The following is a 15880-nucleotide window of genomic DNA, read 5'->3' on the forward strand; positions in this document are numbered from 1 at the left end:
TCACTGTTTTGTACTTTGGGCTGCTTCGAGCGTCGTGCCGGTGATTCTTCTTATTCTTCTTCGTCGGCAATCGAGATTGTTCTGTTGCCTGTTTCCTTGTCTGTCTCTGGTGAATGTTCCAGGCGTGTAAGGAAAGGGATCGGAAACGTCTTTTGGGAGTCTCGTCGCTCTGGAGCTGTCTGACTCTTGCGTGAGGAGCTGGGTGAGTGAATGAAAAGGTAGGGGAGTAAGTCGATGGAGTGTTCTGGGCGTGTGAAGAAGAAAACTGGCTGATTCCAGGTCCATGGCGCCGATTGACCGACGGTTTTCAAGGGCTGTCTGCTGGCCTCGCGAGGTGGTGAGGTAGGTGAATGAATGAGTCGGTCAGTGGGAGGAGAGCGCGCGCCGTCCATATAATACCTGCGCTGCTCTGTCTGTCGGTCGCCCACTCGTACTCCTGTCTGTAGCAAACCGCGTGCTTGACCCCGAGCGTTCGAATTTGTCTTTGGAATACTGTTGGCGGAAGACCCTGTCGGCGTGCCGACTGATCACCGCCTGTTGCTTTTCTCTCCGTCTCTTTCGACTCAACCACCACGTCCAATTCAACACACACCACTGCACTTCCATCCAAGATTACCAGAAACCAACCAATCGACTGATCCGCGCGTGTGCTGGACTGGACGACGATGTCAGCCAGACACGCCCACCGCAACAGCGATGCCGAGCTGGCGCAATACCGCGCACTGCTCGGCTCGTCGACGCCTCAGAACAGCAGCACCAGTGGTCTAACCGAAGACCTCCTCAACGCCCCCTTGTTCTCCTGGAGCGTCAAGCGCGCTCTGTCCCGCACGCCGGCGGCCTTCACGCAGTATACTTTGCTGGGAAACGAAAGAAAATCTCGACAAGGACGCCACGATGACGGCAACGGAAACGATGCGAACAGTGAGAAACAGCAGATCGACGAGCCGGAGCCTCTTTTTCTCAACACGAATGCGCCTTTCTCTGCCTTCCTGTGCGGCGCTCAGGGATCCGGCAAATCGCACACGCTTTCGTGCATCCTTGAGGGCTGTCTGCTGCCCAACGCCGCATCCATCGGCCGCCTGGCGCAACCCCTCGCAGCGATTGTCTTCCACTACGACGCGTGGAGTAGCAGCGGTGACGGCGGTAATGGTGGCGGCATCTGCGAGGCGGCGCATCTGGCGTCGCAGGGCGTGAGAGTGCGGGTCCTGGCGAGCCCGAGTAACTACTGGGCCCTGGAGAGGGCGTATCGTGAGGGCGTCAAGGGCGGCAAGGTCGAGGTCGGCGTGTTGAGATTGAGCGAAGGCGACTTGAGCGCGAAGAGAATGCTCACGTTGATGGCGTTGGAGGGCAAGGAGGGCAAAGTCCCGCTGTACATGGAGGTATGTTGCTCTGTCCATCTTGCTCCGCAAGAGAGTGCGTGCGTTGACGAGGAAACTTTGGTGTGAAATTTTCCGAACTTTTGCTAATGTGTTGTTTCATGAGTAGGTTATCCATCGTATCCTCCGTGATATGGGCGCCGCCGCTCAAGGACGAAGGGGTTTCGACTACCGCCGCTTCAGGCAGCGCCTCGATGCCGAGCACTTCACCTCCGACCAGCGAGGCCCTTTGAACCTGCGTATGCAGCTATTGGAGAGTCTAATGAACGTGCCTTCAAAATCGTCTTCGTCAAAGAAAAACAAAGCAACCGCTTCTGCCAGCCTTTTCGCGCCGGAGCCTGGCACCTTGACGATTGTCGATCTGTCCGACCCTTTCATCGACCCTTCGAGCGCCTGTACGCTCTTCGATGTTGCCCTTTCACTCTTCCTTCAACACGGCGCTTCTTCACCTACCACGGGCCGTGTCATCGCCCTCGATGAAGCTCACAAATACCTTTCGACGTCTTCCGAGACGGCTGCGTCGGCTGCCGCGGCTCGGTTCACATCGTCACTCCTTTCAGCCATCCGCCTGCAGCGCCACGCCGGCGTGCGCATCGTCATTGCGACGCAGGAGCCGAGCGTCGACCCACGGCTGCTCGACCTGTGCAGTCTCACCATTGTCCACCGCTTCGGCAGTCCCGCGTGGATGGGCGTCTTGGGAAGGCACTTGGCCGCCGGAGGAGGTACGAAAAAGAGCCTCGCCCATCATGTTGACGAGGCCGATGGCGTGATGAAGAACTCCGACGAGCTCTTCGATGAAATTGTCCAGATGGGTGTTGGCGAGTGCTTGGTGTTTTGCCCAAGCGGTGTTGTGAGAGTGGACAAGTCAGTAGCTGGCGTCCAAAGTAGCGAGAAAGCGGTCAGGAAGCTGGGAAGAGAGGTCCTGCGGTGCAAGACCAGAGCGAGGGTCACCAGCGACGGTGGAAGGAGCGTTCTGAGCATGAGAGAGGTTGCAGATGCGTTGCCAAAGATTGATCAGTAGCAAACGGCCAAGGGGACAGGAGGACTTGATGACTCCGGAAACAAGGGAAAGAAGAGGAAGAAGGGACGTAGCAACAAACTATCCGCGGAGAAGATCAAGCCACTGCCGGTATGCGAGGAGAAGGGACAGAGATGACGACAAAACTCATGGGGTACACCAAAGAGGCAAGGCGAAGCTTGGAGAGATTCTTGCGGAAGGAACAGATAGTGATTGGAGTCAAGAATAGAGACAAAAAAGTGCGTAGAAAGTGAAAACAGTGACAAGGAGACCATTTAAGAAGTGGAGTGAGCAAGATCACCCAGCGCCTTACACCTTGGCTGCGCAACCAAGTCATCTAGCTCTGCCACTTTGACCTCACAGCGACACAGTGAGTATCAAAAGGCGTGGTAGCTCATATGCGCAGCTTCGATGATTGATGACAGCTCCTTGGGGGTGACTGCGGTGCTGAGTACCTGCCCCCTTAGGTGTACGCGGTAGTCGTAGCAATGGTGGTGAGTGACAGGTGCTTAGGTACGGCTGTAGTGGTGAAAGACTGCTCTCACGGAGAAAGAGCCAGGATGCAACATTCCTTTCGGCACTTGCTGTAAGAGCTCCCACATATCATGTAGAAAAGAGTCGGTATTTTCGTGTTCATCGTCGCAGCTACGGAAAAGGCGAAGTGCTAGAAGCGACATGGCCTCGAATCAAGGGCCACATCGCCCGATTGTCTGCCGAGAGTGTGCACATGCAGCCTCCCGCGATGATTATCAGCGGCGGCACGAGTTGCTCCATCACACCCAAAACACTTATCTCGTACCGCAAGACCCTTAGGCATCCAACAGCCGATCTACTGCTGATCTGCGCTTCTCTTCTTTCCCGCTCCACTCTAAGCTAGTGTGCAGCGATATCCTGTTCGGAATTCGGCAAACTCGCCCATGCGGGGCGAGATCCGATCTTGTTCGGCATGATGTCGCGCAATCCGGGGAACAAGCCAGGTGCTGGTGGTGTAGCGGTATGGTTGGAAATGCCGAAATTGTACACGCTCAATGTAGAAGGGGCAGAGCAGGGCATTCCGTTCTGAAAAAGACAATCTGAACCGTTCAGCGTGGTATCGGCATTTGGGAACTTTGAGATGGTAGGTTTCCTTGTCCTTCGGATCCACTGATGGTACTAGTACGAGGTGATCGAAGACAGTAAGATGAGAAGGCACTGCTCATTTTCAAAACTTCATCGTGTGCGTTGGGCAAAAGTCGAACTATTCTGCGGCTGATTTACAAACAGTCGTCATGCAAGACTGAGAGCTTCTGATTAAGAGGCATCCTCGGCCGTTGTATTCGAATGCCCAGAGATAGAGAGAAAGTTTGGGTCTCGACAAATGTGCTACGAGACGTCCCTGTTCCATTTGACGAGTGATTTTGTGGGCGATTCTGCGCATCCACACCGTAGATTCGCACAATTTTCCAAGCTCTCCCTCACTTTGCCCATGGAGGTGAAGTTTCGGGGCGTTGTTCGCACGTAATTTCCATTGTGTCGAAAGATGATGATACATTCTCGCCATGGCCACATGTTGACGAGACGTTTTGCAGTGATAGGCATGCAGTGCTGGCCTGAGGTACCTCGAAAATCCATGTGCATGACTGATGATCAGAAAATCAATGTGCAGCAACCGCGCTGATCATTCGAATGCTCGGCATCCCTTGCCGCGACTTCATCATGCGGCCAGTCTCGAACGTGTTGGTGCTTTGTGTCGGCTGGACGAGCAGTCTTCTGCAACTAGCTGCAAGGTGAAACTGGAAAACTGACGCAAGACAGCGACAAAGGGTAGCCGAAACTGCTCGTTTTTGGGTGCAATTCTGGCAACTGTGTCTTTCATCTTCTGCGCTGAGTTTGAATCTTGTGGTCGTTCTTGCCCAGCCCGGAGGCTAAACAGGGGTTCAGCAGGACCGATCCTCGGTTACGGAAACCGATTCTCAACGTTCACGGTTAGACTAAGGAACTGTGCCGCTGGACGGGGAACTTGGGAGAGCGATCTGGTGCCAAGATGACCCAACGATCCGGATTGTTGCGATCAAATACCACACTTTGAGCTATTTCGAAGCGTCAGAAACCGGTCAAGCTCTGGCGTGGAGGGATTTACTTCTTCCTATTCAACCCTTTGAAGGGCCCTGCAAAGCTTGGTTATTCCAAGCCTTACATGACAGGATGTGACTGCAGTCTCACAAGTGACAAGATTTTGCTTTGGTTCAGCAGCAAATAGGCAGCATTTCAAGCAGTCTTGTACAGGCTCTGCTAGCTCAGCCTTCAAACAAAAACAGACCGATATCTTTGTCCGTCTGGGCAGTGAAGAAGCGTGATTGATCTCCCTTTCACTCTTGGCATCCCAAATGATGCCATGAAAGGCATCCAGGACCATTGGTCTATATGCCTCAGTAAGCGGGTCGAATAGCCAAAATGCAATACTGGGACCGAAAGACGTGGAAAGCCGCAGGCTTGCTAGCCGTTTATTTTGGTCCAGTTTGGGAGTTCACACACTGGCGGTGATTGAACTTTTACGGGTAGACTTCGATTAATCAGCGCCCACATAATCCGCAAATGTTTCAGAGCTGCCGCGATAGAAGAAGGAGCTCGTGCAGACACACAGTTGGACGGGGAGTGCTTCCAACAAGTTTTTTCAAGCGGCCGGTTCTGTCGCTCAGTCCTTGTGTAAAACTTGCCAACTTCCAAGAACAGCGGTAATCCACTCACATCTCGACGTACAAGAAGATCTTTGCCCAGACGCCAACGTATCATATCGAATGCGAGGATGGTTGCTGCCTCAGGCGAATGGTGTTGAAGCGCGCTGTTGTACGGGACATATTGACCTTGACTGTTCTCAGGGGCCTAGCGTCGTTCTCACCTAAAAAGGCAGGAGGTCCATGCTTGACATGGCCCAAAAAGGATCTGAGACAGCTCCTTTGGGAAGGAATGTCAGGGATGCGGGGGTCCCATGGATGTGAGCATTGCATGCTGTGTTCCCCGCCACGAGCTGCCATATTGGTCATCAGGCCTTGCTCTTCAGGCATGCCAATGAAGTCATCTCAGATACATGAGATTTGGGCGATGATCGTTCTATACATCATCCATATATTTGTACGAGGACATCAAATGTACAGGCCGAGGGCTAATGTCTAGCTACAGGGATTCTCCTGATGGCGAGCAATGAAAGTGTCCACTAAACCACGTCACTGAATGTCGAATTTCCGGATACAGCGGGTTGAAAGTTTGCGCAACGGCTGGCTCTGCCCGTATGAATGCCGTGGTTTGCAACGGGCGGACGATTCGGCTCGAACGCACGCGGAATAGCTGTCTCATGCTGGTCAGGTACAGGCGGACGTTGTCGAAGGTTTCCAACGTGCACAAGGCCGGTAGGCTTGTGCAAGTTACAGCGGGCGACGATGAAGGGTCTTGCGATTTTGAGAAGAATGCCCCGGACGGTAGGTAGGGTAAGAAAAGTAGGAGCAGTAAGCTGACACGATTGGACAAGGGGAGACGTGTGAGAGTTGTGGTCGCAGATGTTCGCGGTCGTAGATTTGGGTGGAGAGCGGGATCAATGCAGGGGCCCGGCCTGTTGAGCTAAGCCCAATGTGGAAGAGCTTGCGAGAATAAGTGTCCCGCGTCATGTTAGCGCAAGCACTCCCCAGCTTCACCATGTCTGCATGTGTCGAGCTCATGTTTCCCTCCTCACTATTTCGTAGTAGACTTTTTTGTCTTCCGAATGGCCGTCAAGCTCCTTCTGCTTGCAACGTCCTAGCAGCATGTACCTGTTGGCGCTATTGTCGTCCTTTTTGATCTGACGAGTTGGCTCTCTTGGAGGTGGTCCAAGTCGTTCGTTCTCTTCTTCCAAGTCCTCGAGACCCCAGTTTGCAGGATTTATATTCCGGTTATTCCGCCGGCGTGTCTTCGATACCGGGACCTGGCCTCCGTCTCATTACCTGTTCCGGTCATCGTTGCGATTTTCCCCCCATCCTGTCTCGAAGACTATGGTGTACACTGGCAAACCGAGTCGTGGATGCCAGACATGCAAGAGCCGCAGGATCCGCGTAAGAGCCCTCTCCGCCTTGCAGGCCATACGAGACTGGTCTTCGGAGCTTTTCACTGGATTGGCTAACGGCATCCCAGTGCGATGAGGGTCGCCCAACGTGCCAAAATTGCCAAAAGTCTGGTCGATCTTGTCCAGGGTTTCCGGACGAGTTCGACCTCATGTTCCGCAATGAAAATGCGGCCGTTGTCCGTAGGGTTCGCAGGCAAGCGTCCAAGACAAGATCAAGTACAACGACCACAGATTCGAGGTATGATGGCGTCCGTGCTGTGTCAATACGCAACTCTTCCATCACCCTCAAGGCCTCTGGTGCTTCTTGTCACTTTTGCGACTTTTGTTCGCCCGGACTGCCTGAGAGCGTCCATCCTTGGCAAAATGCTCCGAATTCTGTGGTTCTTCGCTTTCACTGCGAATGTGAGTCTGACTGAAGCAGACCCAGCAGCGACTCTCCGCAAGACGGTGATGATGAAAAGCTGATCCTTCCTCCGGCGCAAGGTTCAAGCGTTGCGAGGACAGATTCTTTCGACGTTGCAGACTATTTGTCAGCACAGAATGCCGCGCGCCCTCAGAGGCTGACTTTCGCCTCTGGCATTAAGATGTCGATTGAGACGCAAGCAACCTCCTTCTTTTTCCAAAATTTCGTCATTCCCCCACAAAAGTCGACAACAGTAGACACTTTCCTCAATTGCCTCGTACCCTACTACAACTCAACCAATGTATCGTCCGCTCTACACCTTGCAACCAATGCAGTATCACTATCAGCTTTCAGCAAGGATCCCAGCCGCGGACAAACGGCCCAGGAAGCTGGAAGAGCGTACGGCAAAGCTTTGCGTAAAGTGGGAGAAGCATTACAGGACCCAGCTTCGGCGGCGACCGATGAGACAATTTTGTCTATCCTGCTTTTTGCCTTGTACGAGGTAATTTACAGCTACATGTGTTCTTTGCTAATTGTCACTGCCCATAACTCCTTGCGCTTTCAAGACGCATGAAATTGATGTTGGTTAGTATTTCCAGAAACCAAATACTGACAATAATTGGCAGTCAATAACGTCCACAAATGATTCGATCACAGCCTGGAAAAACCACGTCAGCGGTGCTGTAACGTTGACAAAATTACGAGGCGCGGATGGCTTTTCCACGATGCAGTCTCGCAAGATTTTTCATGCTGTACGAGCCATGATGGTAAGTCGTGAGTTGTACATTTGGCGGATCCAGCTAAGCCCCCATAGTTGTCCTGTGCGATTCAAAAATGCACGCCCATCGAAGACTTTTCAAGCAGCAATGACTGGCATGTCAAAGATGAAATCCCACCGAATCGTCTTACTCACATGTCCATGGGAGTAGCCAATGTTCGCGCGCAACTAAAACAAGTCCTCGATATGCCAGATGGTGTGCAAAAAGTAACCGAAGCTCGAAAGTTGCTTGAGGCTGCGACCGAAGTCGATACTTCATTGCAGTCGTGGCTGCAATGGCTGCCTTGCGTTTGGCAACCCCGAACGGTGGCTATGGTACACGACCTAGGTCCAGATGTGCAGCAAGCCACACGGTGGATAGGGCCAGTCCACGTCTACCCTGACATCTATGCTGCTCACGTCCTCAATGACTACCGCGTCTGTCGCATCACGACTCAGTCTGTCATCCTTGCGGCTTGTTCAGCAATCTCGCCCAATTTTTCAGACGATGAAACTGCGGCACTGGCAAGACGAGCCCGCTACATCACACAACAGTTGGTCGACGACGTTTGCGCAGGTGTCCCTTTCCACTTGGAATACGATTTACAGCAACAAGGCTGTGCTTTTGCACAGGATCGGGAAGGTATGGTCTGTCCGCGTCATGTTCTACTGCACATGCTAATCAAAGAAAAAGCGGCAACAGCCCTCGGGGGCTATCTCCTGGTTTGGCACCTTTTCGTTTGCGCCAACGTCGAAACCATTCCCCTTTTGCAACGGACGTGGCTCCAAGGTCGCCTTGGCTTTGTGGGTCGTGCTGGGATCACCCAAGCCCAGGTTTTGTCAGTAGTCCGGCGTCGAGAGGACGCAAACAAGTTTGACAGCCCTGGTCCAGCGGGACCCATTCCTGGGCCTCTGACCGTGTCGACGGCCACAGAGGCTTTGAGTGGCATGTCCCTCGATGCGAGCACTCAAACTCTGCAGTATGGCCAATTTACGCCGCGAGCAGCTGCCCGAGTCGGTTGTGACACCAGAAGTCCGACAAAGATTCAGTCATGGTGATGGACCCGACAGGTGCACGATAATAGTGTGCCTTGGAAAGCTGTATCGACTTAGAAAGGTCCCGTATCACAACTTGAAATTATTAAACGTCAGACATATGCTATTCAATGCAATTACAGGCGCCTGAAAAGTGCATCCACACACATTACGGCCTCACATACTTTTCTTGCTTTTCTGAGCAGCTTTATCCACTGTGCTACCAATATGTGCCAATCATGATGAGTTACAATACAGCTAGAAGCTAACAGCTCCCGTAGGACTGCATGTAAGCTGGCAAAATCTAAGTACGTCAATCAAAGTTGCAGTGTCTGTTGCTCAAGCGGGCATTGAAGCAACAGCATCTATGATGTAAAGGCGGCCCATGATTGGCTGCCGGCCGAACCACCCCCGGATTGCCAAGCGCGTGCCCCAAGACGACGTCCCTCCACCGATCGACGACATCACCATCAACCACACACAATGGCTTCGAGATTCAGTCCATTTGCCCTGCGATCGAGCATCCGGGCGGCCAGATGGGCACAGCGGCCCCAATGGCGCTCTTTTGCGACGACTCCCCGCGCGCGGAGCGATTCGCTCATGGTCGTACGTGCTCTCTCCACGCCTCGACGGGCGCCGACAACACGCCGCCATGACATCCGGGGAATAACCAGCTGACGATTGGGTGGTCATCAATTACAGCACAGGGACACGCCCGAGAACAACCCAAATATCCCGTTCAAGTTCAACGAGCAGAATGAGAAGCTCATCGAAGAGATCCTTGCCCGCTACCCAAGCCAGTACAAGAAGGCGGCCGTGATGCCGCTGCTCGACCTCGGCCAGCGCCAGCACGGCTTCACCAGCCTCAGCGTCATGAACGAGGTCGCCCGCATCCTCGAGATGCCGCCCATGCGCGTTTACGAGGTCGCCACCTTCTACACCATGTACAACCGCACGCCTGTGGGCAAGTACCACGTCCAGTGCTGCACAACGGTATGGCATGACTTCGGAAGAATTAGGGAACGCGGAGAGAGAGAAGGAGGGGGATCGTCACCGTCAACATGAGGACACTGGGGCTGACAGCTACGACAACAGACGCCATGCATGCTGCGCAACAGCGACAGCATCATGAAGGCCATCGAAGAGGAGCTAGGCGTCCACCCGGGCCACACCACCCAGGACGGCCTCTTCACCTTTACCGAAGTTGAGTGCCTTGGCGCGTGCGCAAACGCCCCCATGGTCCAGATCAACGACGACTACTACGAGGACCTCACCGCCGACAAGACGAAGTCTCTGCTCAAGGCGCTGCGCGCGTCGGCCCAGGCCACGGGCGAGGCCGCCACGGGCGTCGACGCTGAGATCAACCCCCAGGACAGGACGTACACGGCAGGCGGAGTCAAGATTCCGGCGCCGGGCCCGCTGAGCGGAAGGCAGACGTGTGAGCCGCACACTGGCTTGACGGCTCTGACGAGCGAGCCCTGGAGCAACGAGGTCTTCAGAAAGGATGGCGTTCTGGACGGATAGGTTAGATTGTAAAGTAACACATATACTGCAAAACAAGCGATTGTACGATGGGATTTTTTGCAGATTCCTTCTTCACTGTTTTCAGAAAGCGGCCATAGACTCTCGTAAACATATCCGCAAATATACGGTTCATCAGACACCCCTCCTCATTCACAATTGTCCTTGGTCCAGGGCGAGGCGTAAAACATGCCAGGATACCTCGGAAAACGCGCAGATGTCGCCTAAATTTCGACCGTTTTTGCTTGGGAAGGGAACATGGATACAGCGGTATTTCACCTGGGATTTAGAACGAGCTCTATTTTCAATGTCCGTGTGGTTGGTGACTGAGGCATCTGTGTGAAAGATCCAAACCATGAATGACAGCTTATCTCGTTGCCCGTCAAACAACATTGAATTCTACCCGACTTTGATTAGCCGTTCTCTGATATCGAAATAGACGACAGGAGACGACAAAAAACTTTTGAAAGCTCCCCAGAACGCCCATGGCACTTTTTCTCAGCCTCCATAAACCTGATCCACAAACGCCAACGCTGTGCGGCAAAGCATCCCAAAGCCCATCCCGATCCGGCCCCATCGATTCCGTACAAGTCACATGGATGATTTCCACTATTCCTCCGTCGCCAACACCATCTTCTCTCTCTCACTTCTGCGCCTGACTTCGCCCTTGCGGCTATGTCTCCTCTCGTTCTCCTCTCTCCGCTTGATGGCCGCCAGCTCCTCCTTCTTGATCTCGCCGGCCTTCTTGACCGTCTTAGGCACATGCCGGTGCCGTGCGATACGCCGAATCTCAGGCATGTGCTTGTAGCGCTGCTTGAGCGCCTCATCGTACTCGAGCTTCTGCCGTTCAGCAGCCGACTTGACGCCCTGCCGTGCGGATGCTTGCGCTCTCCACAACCGCACGTTGCCGTCGTCGGAGCCCGAGAGAATATACGAGTTATCAGGAGTCCAGGCGCACGAGAAGACGCGCTGCATACGCTTGGTATGATAGATGTCACGTGAGTGGCCTTGCCCGCGCTGCCAGAGACGTATGCTGCGATCGTACGACGCAGAAACGAGCTCTTCGCCCGTCGGCGACCAGTCAACATCCATGACTGCGGCAACGTGATCTTTGAGGACATTCAATGCGCGCTTCATGTTTCGCATGTCGAAAATATATATGTTGTGGTCTTCGCTAGCGGCGGCAAAGTTGAACGCTTCCATTGGGTTCCAGGAAATGGCGTTGCAGGCAAGAGTCATGACGGAGCGGTGGAGGGGTGAAGAGGTGCGGAGGTCATATAGCACAATGGAGCGATCTGAAGCGGCCGAGGCGAGAATCGACGTCTCTGTCTGGTTGAGTGACACGGCATTGATGGTATCAATGGCCGTTGGCCATGCGATAGTCTGCGCCGGATTTGAGGCTGGCCTCGTAGTATCGTAAATGGAAATATGCGAGGAGGAAGATACCGCGATCGCTGGGTCGCTGCGGTGATGGGTGATACTGGTGAAGGCGCCTTGCCCAAGCCATGTCGCAATTGGTGCACTGCGAGAGGTTGTCTGGTACGGGTCAAACATCTTGACAGTCTTGTCCGTTCCGCAGGAGAGAATCTTTCGATCGCGCGACCAGGCCATGCCGCGGACCATGGTGTCGTGTGCCTGCGCTTTCCATATTTCCTCCTGGCTCGTCAGATCCCACACCTTGACGACTCCGTCTCCGCTACCGCTAGCAAAGTGCTTTAAGGACTCGGGATCTTTTGCGATTGAGTAGACTCCGTCAACGTGACCCTTGCCGAGTTGAGCGAGGAAGGGTTTCGCAAACATGCGGTCCACTTTGGTCGCATTCAGAGCCCTTGTGTATTCCCGGGCTCTTTCGAATGGGTGTAGCGCCGGATCCAGGTTGCGAGGCGTGCGGGCGACATTGGTGCCCGGTGCCTGATAGTCGGCCGCTGAGCGGGAAAGGGCTTTGATTTTCTGCCAGCATGTCAGTCTCCGTGATATCAAGGCTAGTAACGAGAGGCTCGCATACCATGTTGGTGGGTGCGGAGGACAAGGTACGCCGCAATGGCGAGAACTTTTGGACATCAAAATGCTTGGCGCGGCTCGCGGGCGGTGAGCTCGAAACGCCGACGCCGACGCGACATCAGAGCTCCGGTACGGATCTAGCTATTGCCATCAGACCTCATCAACAACCCATCATCACCACGCTGGAGCATCTTCCCGCTCTTTTGCTTTCGACCCGCTCACGCTCTTCCTCGACACACTCTGCTACCAACGAAGATGGCGCCAGCGGCCCCCGAAGACGCAAAGAGGATAGCAGAGGCCCAGAAGCTGGCCAAGAGTGAGCCGGGAAAGGCAGAGGCCATCTACCGCGACGTACTCTCCAGGGACCCAGGTTCCAGCGATGCCGCAATCAAGAACTTTGAGACGGCCCTCGTCTCCCTGGGCGAGTTGTACCGGGATCACAAAAAGGTGGACGAGCTGGCGGAGCTGATTCGGCAGACGCGCTCCGTTATGTCGACGTTTGCAAAGGCGAAGACGGCCAAGCTTGGTGAGGAAGCTATCCATTAGCATATGCAAATTTACTGACTGTATGTACAGTCCGACAGCTTCTCGACTTCTTCACCGCCATCCCCAACACGCTCGAAACCCAAATCGCCGTCACCAAGTCGTCCATCGAGTGGGCCGTATCCGAGCGGAGAGGCTTCCTTCGACAAAACCTCGAGACTCGCCTCGTCTCGCTCTACATGCAAAAGCAAGCCTACTACGATGCCCTCACGCTCATCAACAGCTTGCTCCGGGAACTGAAGCGCCTGGACGACAAGCTGGTGCTCGTCGAAGTCCAATTGCTCGAATCGAGGGTGTACCACGCGCTGGGCAATGTGCCCAAGGGGCGGGCCGCGCTGACATCTGCGCGCACATCGGCGGCGTCCGTATACACTCCGCCGCTGGTACAGGCAGGATTGGACATGCAGAGCGGAATGCTGCACGCCGAGGACAAAGACTTCAACACGGCCTTTTCGTACTTTATCGAAGCCATGGAGGGATACCACTCGCTGGACAATGAGCAGATGGCGACGTCGGCCCTGCAGTACATGCTGCTCTGCAAGATTATGCTAAATCAAGTCGACGACGTCAACAACATCATGACATCGAAGCAAGCGCTCAAGTACGCGGGCAAGAACCTCGACGCCATGAAGGCCGTGGCGCGCGCGCACGCCAACCGCTCGCTCGAAGAATACGAAAAGGCGCTGTCAGACTACCGCTACGAGCTCGGCTCGGACCGCTTCATTGCGTCGCACCTGCGGCGCCTCTACGACGCCATGCTCGAGCAGAACCTGATCAAGGTCATCGAGCCGTACTCGCGCGTCGAAATCTCGCACATTGCCAAGACGGTCGGCCTCGACACGCAGCAAGTCGAGCGCAAGCTATCGCAGATGATCCTCGACAAGGTCATCATCGGCGTCCTCGACCAGGACGCCGGCTGCCTCATCGTCTTTGACGAGACGCAGCGCGACCGCGGTTACGATGCCGCCCTCGCCACGATTGAGAAGCTGCACAATGTCGTCGACGTGCTGTATACAAATCAGGCGTCATTATTGGAGTAGGGCGGCGAGGCGCGAGTCTGAGGAGGTTGTTTGGAGAGTCGAGGCGAGATGGAGACGGGATGCGCTGGTGGGAGGCGGAGGCCTTGAATGGAACGCGAAATGTGTACCTCAGGATAGAGTGGTGACCTCCTTTTTTCTCTTCGCGCAAACATCGACGAAGACGGCATAATATCATGACATGCATGGCTACTGATTGAATTCTTGTCGAAAGTGATGCTGCAAATTGACTTCGGACACTGTGCTCAAGTTAGAGTGCGCCAAGCCAACCCACTGATTTGGTCGATTAAATCACTCGTCAGCCTACATGTGGCAGCCGAGACTTTCCTTTTAGATACAACACGTCTAACGGAACCTGCTTGTCCTTTCTTCCCAGCACCTCTACTTCGACGGCTACTGCCGCCATCACCACCCACTCATTCTCCTGAATGCGTATACTCCAATCCTTTACGATGCTCCCACTCAACAACAGACCTCCAAACATGACTTTCTCGCCGACCCGACGCGCTGAACCAAGACACGACGACACCCCATCACTCCATCCCCCACACCCATATCCACCGCAAACCCCCCTCACTCTAGACGAAACAAACAAGACATGGTGAAATAGCGTGGGGTTGACATTGACATACATGGCACGAGAAGAAAGGCAAGAGGGCAGGAAGAGGAGAGGGGAAGTGGAAAGAAAGGGGCGAGTGAGGTGCGGTGAGGTGGCGGGAGCCGTACGGACAGATGTGGATGGCGACGGGTGTCTGCCACCAGTGTCTTCATGTGGCGGCGCGGTGCGTGTTGTTGGCTGACTGACAGGGCTGTTTACGCTTGCCCGTCGGTTCATTTATCTTTTGCTCGACGGCCGAGTTGTCGTTTTGCATGTAAATAGGTACGATGTCGATCGAACCTAGTCGAATTCAGTCCAATCCGGCTGCCTCGCTCGTTCCATCCCCACGTCACTTCTTCCTTCCTTCCTGCCTTCTTTTCTTTCTTCCACTCATTGAAAAGGAAAAAAAAAAAAAAAAAAAAAAAAAGCGGCGATGAATATGAGTATGCGCAACGACGACGACGACGAACGGAAGAAAGCTCAGGTAGGTCCGAAAGGAGATACCCAGCATTTACAGCTTGGCCTCTTCCTTGACCTCGCCGACCTTAAGCTTAGGCCCGTATTTCTTGAGCACGCCCTCATTATGGTACTGCGCGCATCTCAAAAGTCAGCCCATCATTCCATCATCCCAGGTCTCCCTCTCCCCTCTTACCCTCCCAAAAACCAAGGAAAGGCGGAGGAAGAAAAACTGACCTTCCAAAACTGCTTACTCGCATCCTTGCCACCGACGCGCTTCAGAATCTTGCTGCCGCCGGGATGCTCGTCGACGAACGAGGCCAGGCTGTACACGTTTTGGTCGATGATGATGTAGAGCCCGTCGTCGACGGAGGCGCGCGATGCGACGTCCTTGGGCGTGAATTTGTCCGACATGATGATGGCGAGGGATCAGGAGAGAGAAAGTAGTCCGGAGGGTGGGATGGAGGGAGGATGAAGGGTCTAGAGCGGACGGGGGAGAGACGGGGAAGGTCGTTGATATATTATGTGCCGCGGCTCGGCCCGCCCGCGTCGTTTTTTGCGTGGGTTGGGTATTATTGCGTCGATTGGTTGGTTGATTTGTTGCCGCGGCAAGACGAGGAGGAGGAGGAGGAGGAGGTGTATCGGTTGGTGTGGGCAGACACGGGCGTACCGATGTAGTCGCAAAGCAGCTGTGTGCTATAATGCGTAGATGGGCCGAGAACGAGTCGCAAGAGGTGGAGTCGCTGTTAACGGGCGATGAACGGCGAGAGAAGAGGAAGATGTTCAGAGAGGTGTGTAGGTTGGAGGAAGGATTCTGGATGGTGCATGATGCTGTAGGTAGGCGCATTCCCGACGAGCGAGCGGGGCGGAAACAAGGTCCCCTCTTCTGTTTGCTCTCGCATCTGTCTGTCTGTCTGTCTGTCATTCTGCCGTCTCGCTGTACATTCCACACAAGCTAAGTGCAAAGCTGCCCGTCCATCCACCACCGCGGTAGTTGCGCAGACTCAGAGCTCTACCAATGATCGTCTGCTCACCATTCCACCTCAACCATCACCACGCCTCT

General features: G+C 54.3%; 6 protein-coding genes across 6 annotated transcripts; 4 read left to right on the plus strand and 2 right to left on the minus strand.

Annotated features, from left to right (window-relative positions):
• Nucleotides 1-446: 446 nt before the first annotated feature.
• Nucleotides 447-2623, plus strand: IWZ02DRAFT_406302 (uncharacterized protein). The gene is made up of 2 exons (XM_066765676.1): nucleotides 447-1379; nucleotides 1486-2623. Exons 1-2 carry the CDS (start codon nucleotides 666-668, stop codon nucleotides 2395-2397), a joined length of 1626 nt encoding a protein of 541 aa, XP_066620291.1. The 5' UTR covers nucleotides 447-665; the 3' UTR covers nucleotides 2398-2623.
• A 3447-nt stretch (nucleotides 2624-6070) lies between these two features.
• Nucleotides 6071-8836, plus strand: IWZ02DRAFT_458047 (uncharacterized protein). Its single transcript, XM_066767980.1, has 6 exons — nucleotides 6071-6455; nucleotides 6535-6868; nucleotides 6950-7371; nucleotides 7496-7636; nucleotides 7684-8269; nucleotides 8321-8836. The coding sequence occupies exons 1-6, from the start codon at nucleotides 6396-6398 to the stop codon at nucleotides 8683-8685; spliced, it is 1908 nt and encodes a 635-aa protein (XP_066620292.1). The 5' UTR covers nucleotides 6071-6395; the 3' UTR covers nucleotides 8686-8836.
• A 276-nt stretch (nucleotides 8837-9112) lies between these two features.
• On the plus strand, nucleotides 9113-10491 carry IWZ02DRAFT_458051 (thioredoxin-like [2Fe-2S] ferredoxin-domain-containing protein). Its single transcript, XM_066767981.1, has 3 exons — nucleotides 9113-9267; nucleotides 9364-9654; nucleotides 9757-10491. The coding sequence occupies exons 1-3, from the start codon at nucleotides 9145-9147 to the stop codon at nucleotides 10183-10185; spliced, it is 843 nt and encodes a 280-aa protein (XP_066620293.1). The 5' UTR covers nucleotides 9113-9144; the 3' UTR covers nucleotides 10186-10491.
• IWZ02DRAFT_483830 (U3 small nucleolar RNA associated protein) lies at nucleotides 10492-12195 on the minus strand. Its single transcript, XM_066769176.1, has 2 exons — nucleotides 12188-12195; nucleotides 10492-12132 (listed from the first exon to the last, which is right to left on the minus strand). Exons 1-2 carry the CDS (start codon nucleotides 12188-12190, stop codon nucleotides 10792-10794), a joined length of 1344 nt encoding a protein of 447 aa, XP_066620294.1. The 5' UTR covers nucleotides 12191-12195; the 3' UTR covers nucleotides 10492-10791.
• Nucleotides 12196-12322: 127 nt separating this feature from the next.
• IWZ02DRAFT_458054 (PCI domain-containing protein) lies at nucleotides 12323-13955 on the plus strand. Its single transcript, XM_066767982.1, has 2 exons — nucleotides 12323-12709; nucleotides 12760-13955. The coding sequence occupies exons 1-2, from the start codon at nucleotides 12439-12441 to the stop codon at nucleotides 13764-13766; spliced, it is 1278 nt and encodes a 425-aa protein (XP_066620295.1). The 5' UTR covers nucleotides 12323-12438; the 3' UTR covers nucleotides 13767-13955.
• A 798-nt stretch (nucleotides 13956-14753) lies between these two features.
• Nucleotides 14754-15672, minus strand: IWZ02DRAFT_458056 (cytochrome b5-like heme binding domain-containing protein). Its single transcript, XM_066767983.1, has 2 exons — nucleotides 15055-15672; nucleotides 14754-14950 (listed from the first exon to the last, which is right to left on the minus strand). Exons 1-2 carry the CDS (start codon nucleotides 15229-15231, stop codon nucleotides 14873-14875), a joined length of 255 nt encoding a protein of 84 aa, XP_066620296.1. The 5' UTR covers nucleotides 15232-15672; the 3' UTR covers nucleotides 14754-14872.
• Nucleotides 15673-15880: the final 208 nt, after the last annotated feature.

This window comes from Phyllosticta citriasiana (genome assembly GCF_038021145.1).
Source record: "Phyllosticta citriasiana strain CBS 120426 chromosome Unknown IWZ02scaffold_11, whole genome shotgun sequence".
Classification (NCBI taxonomy): Eukaryota; Fungi; Ascomycota; class Dothideomycetes; order Botryosphaeriales; family Phyllostictaceae; genus Phyllosticta; species Phyllosticta citriasiana.

Bases quoted from the DNA above. Each gene is read 5' to 3' on its own strand.
- IWZ02DRAFT_406302 (XM_066765676.1), top strand. From the start codon at position 666: ATGTCAGCCAGACACGCCCACCGCAACAGCGATGCCGAGCTGGCGCAA. The intron at 1,380-1,485 runs GTATGTTGCTCT...TTTCATGAGTAG, and splicing joins AAGTCCCGCTGTACATGGAG to GTTATCCATCGTATCCTCCG.
- IWZ02DRAFT_458047 (XM_066767980.1), top strand. From the start codon at position 6,396: ATGGTGTACACTGGCAAACCGAGTCGTGGATGCCAGACATGCAAGAGC. The intron at 6,456-6,534 runs GTAAGAGCCCTC...ACGGCATCCCAG, and splicing joins GCAAGAGCCGCAGGATCCGC to TGCGATGAGGGTCGCCCAAC. The intron at 7,372-7,495 runs GTAATTTACAGC...AATAATTGGCAG, and splicing joins TGCTTTTTGCCTTGTACGAG to TCAATAACGTCCACAAATGA.
- IWZ02DRAFT_458051 (XM_066767981.1), top strand. From the start codon at position 9,145: ATGGCTTCGAGATTCAGTCCATTTGCCCTGCGATCGAGCATCCGGGCG. The intron at 9,268-9,363 runs GTACGTGCTCTC...CATCAATTACAG, and splicing joins GGAGCGATTCGCTCATGGTC to CACAGGGACACGCCCGAGAA. The intron at 9,655-9,756 runs GTATGGCATGAC...CTACGACAACAG, and splicing joins ACGTCCAGTGCTGCACAACG to ACGCCATGCATGCTGCGCAA.
- IWZ02DRAFT_458054 (XM_066767982.1), top strand. From the start codon at position 12,439: ATGGCGCCAGCGGCCCCCGAAGACGCAAAGAGGATAGCAGAGGCCCAG. The intron at 12,710-12,759 runs GTGAGGAAGCTA...CTGTATGTACAG, and splicing joins GGCGAAGACGGCCAAGCTTG to TCCGACAGCTTCTCGACTTC.
- IWZ02DRAFT_458056 (XM_066767983.1), bottom strand. From the start codon at position 15,231: ATGTCGGACAAATTCACGCCCAAGGACGTCGCATCGCGCGCCTCCGTC. The intron at 14,951-15,054 runs GTCAGTTTTTCT...AGATGCGCGCAG, and splicing joins CGAGTAAGCAGTTTTGGAAG to TACCATAATGAGGGCGTGCT.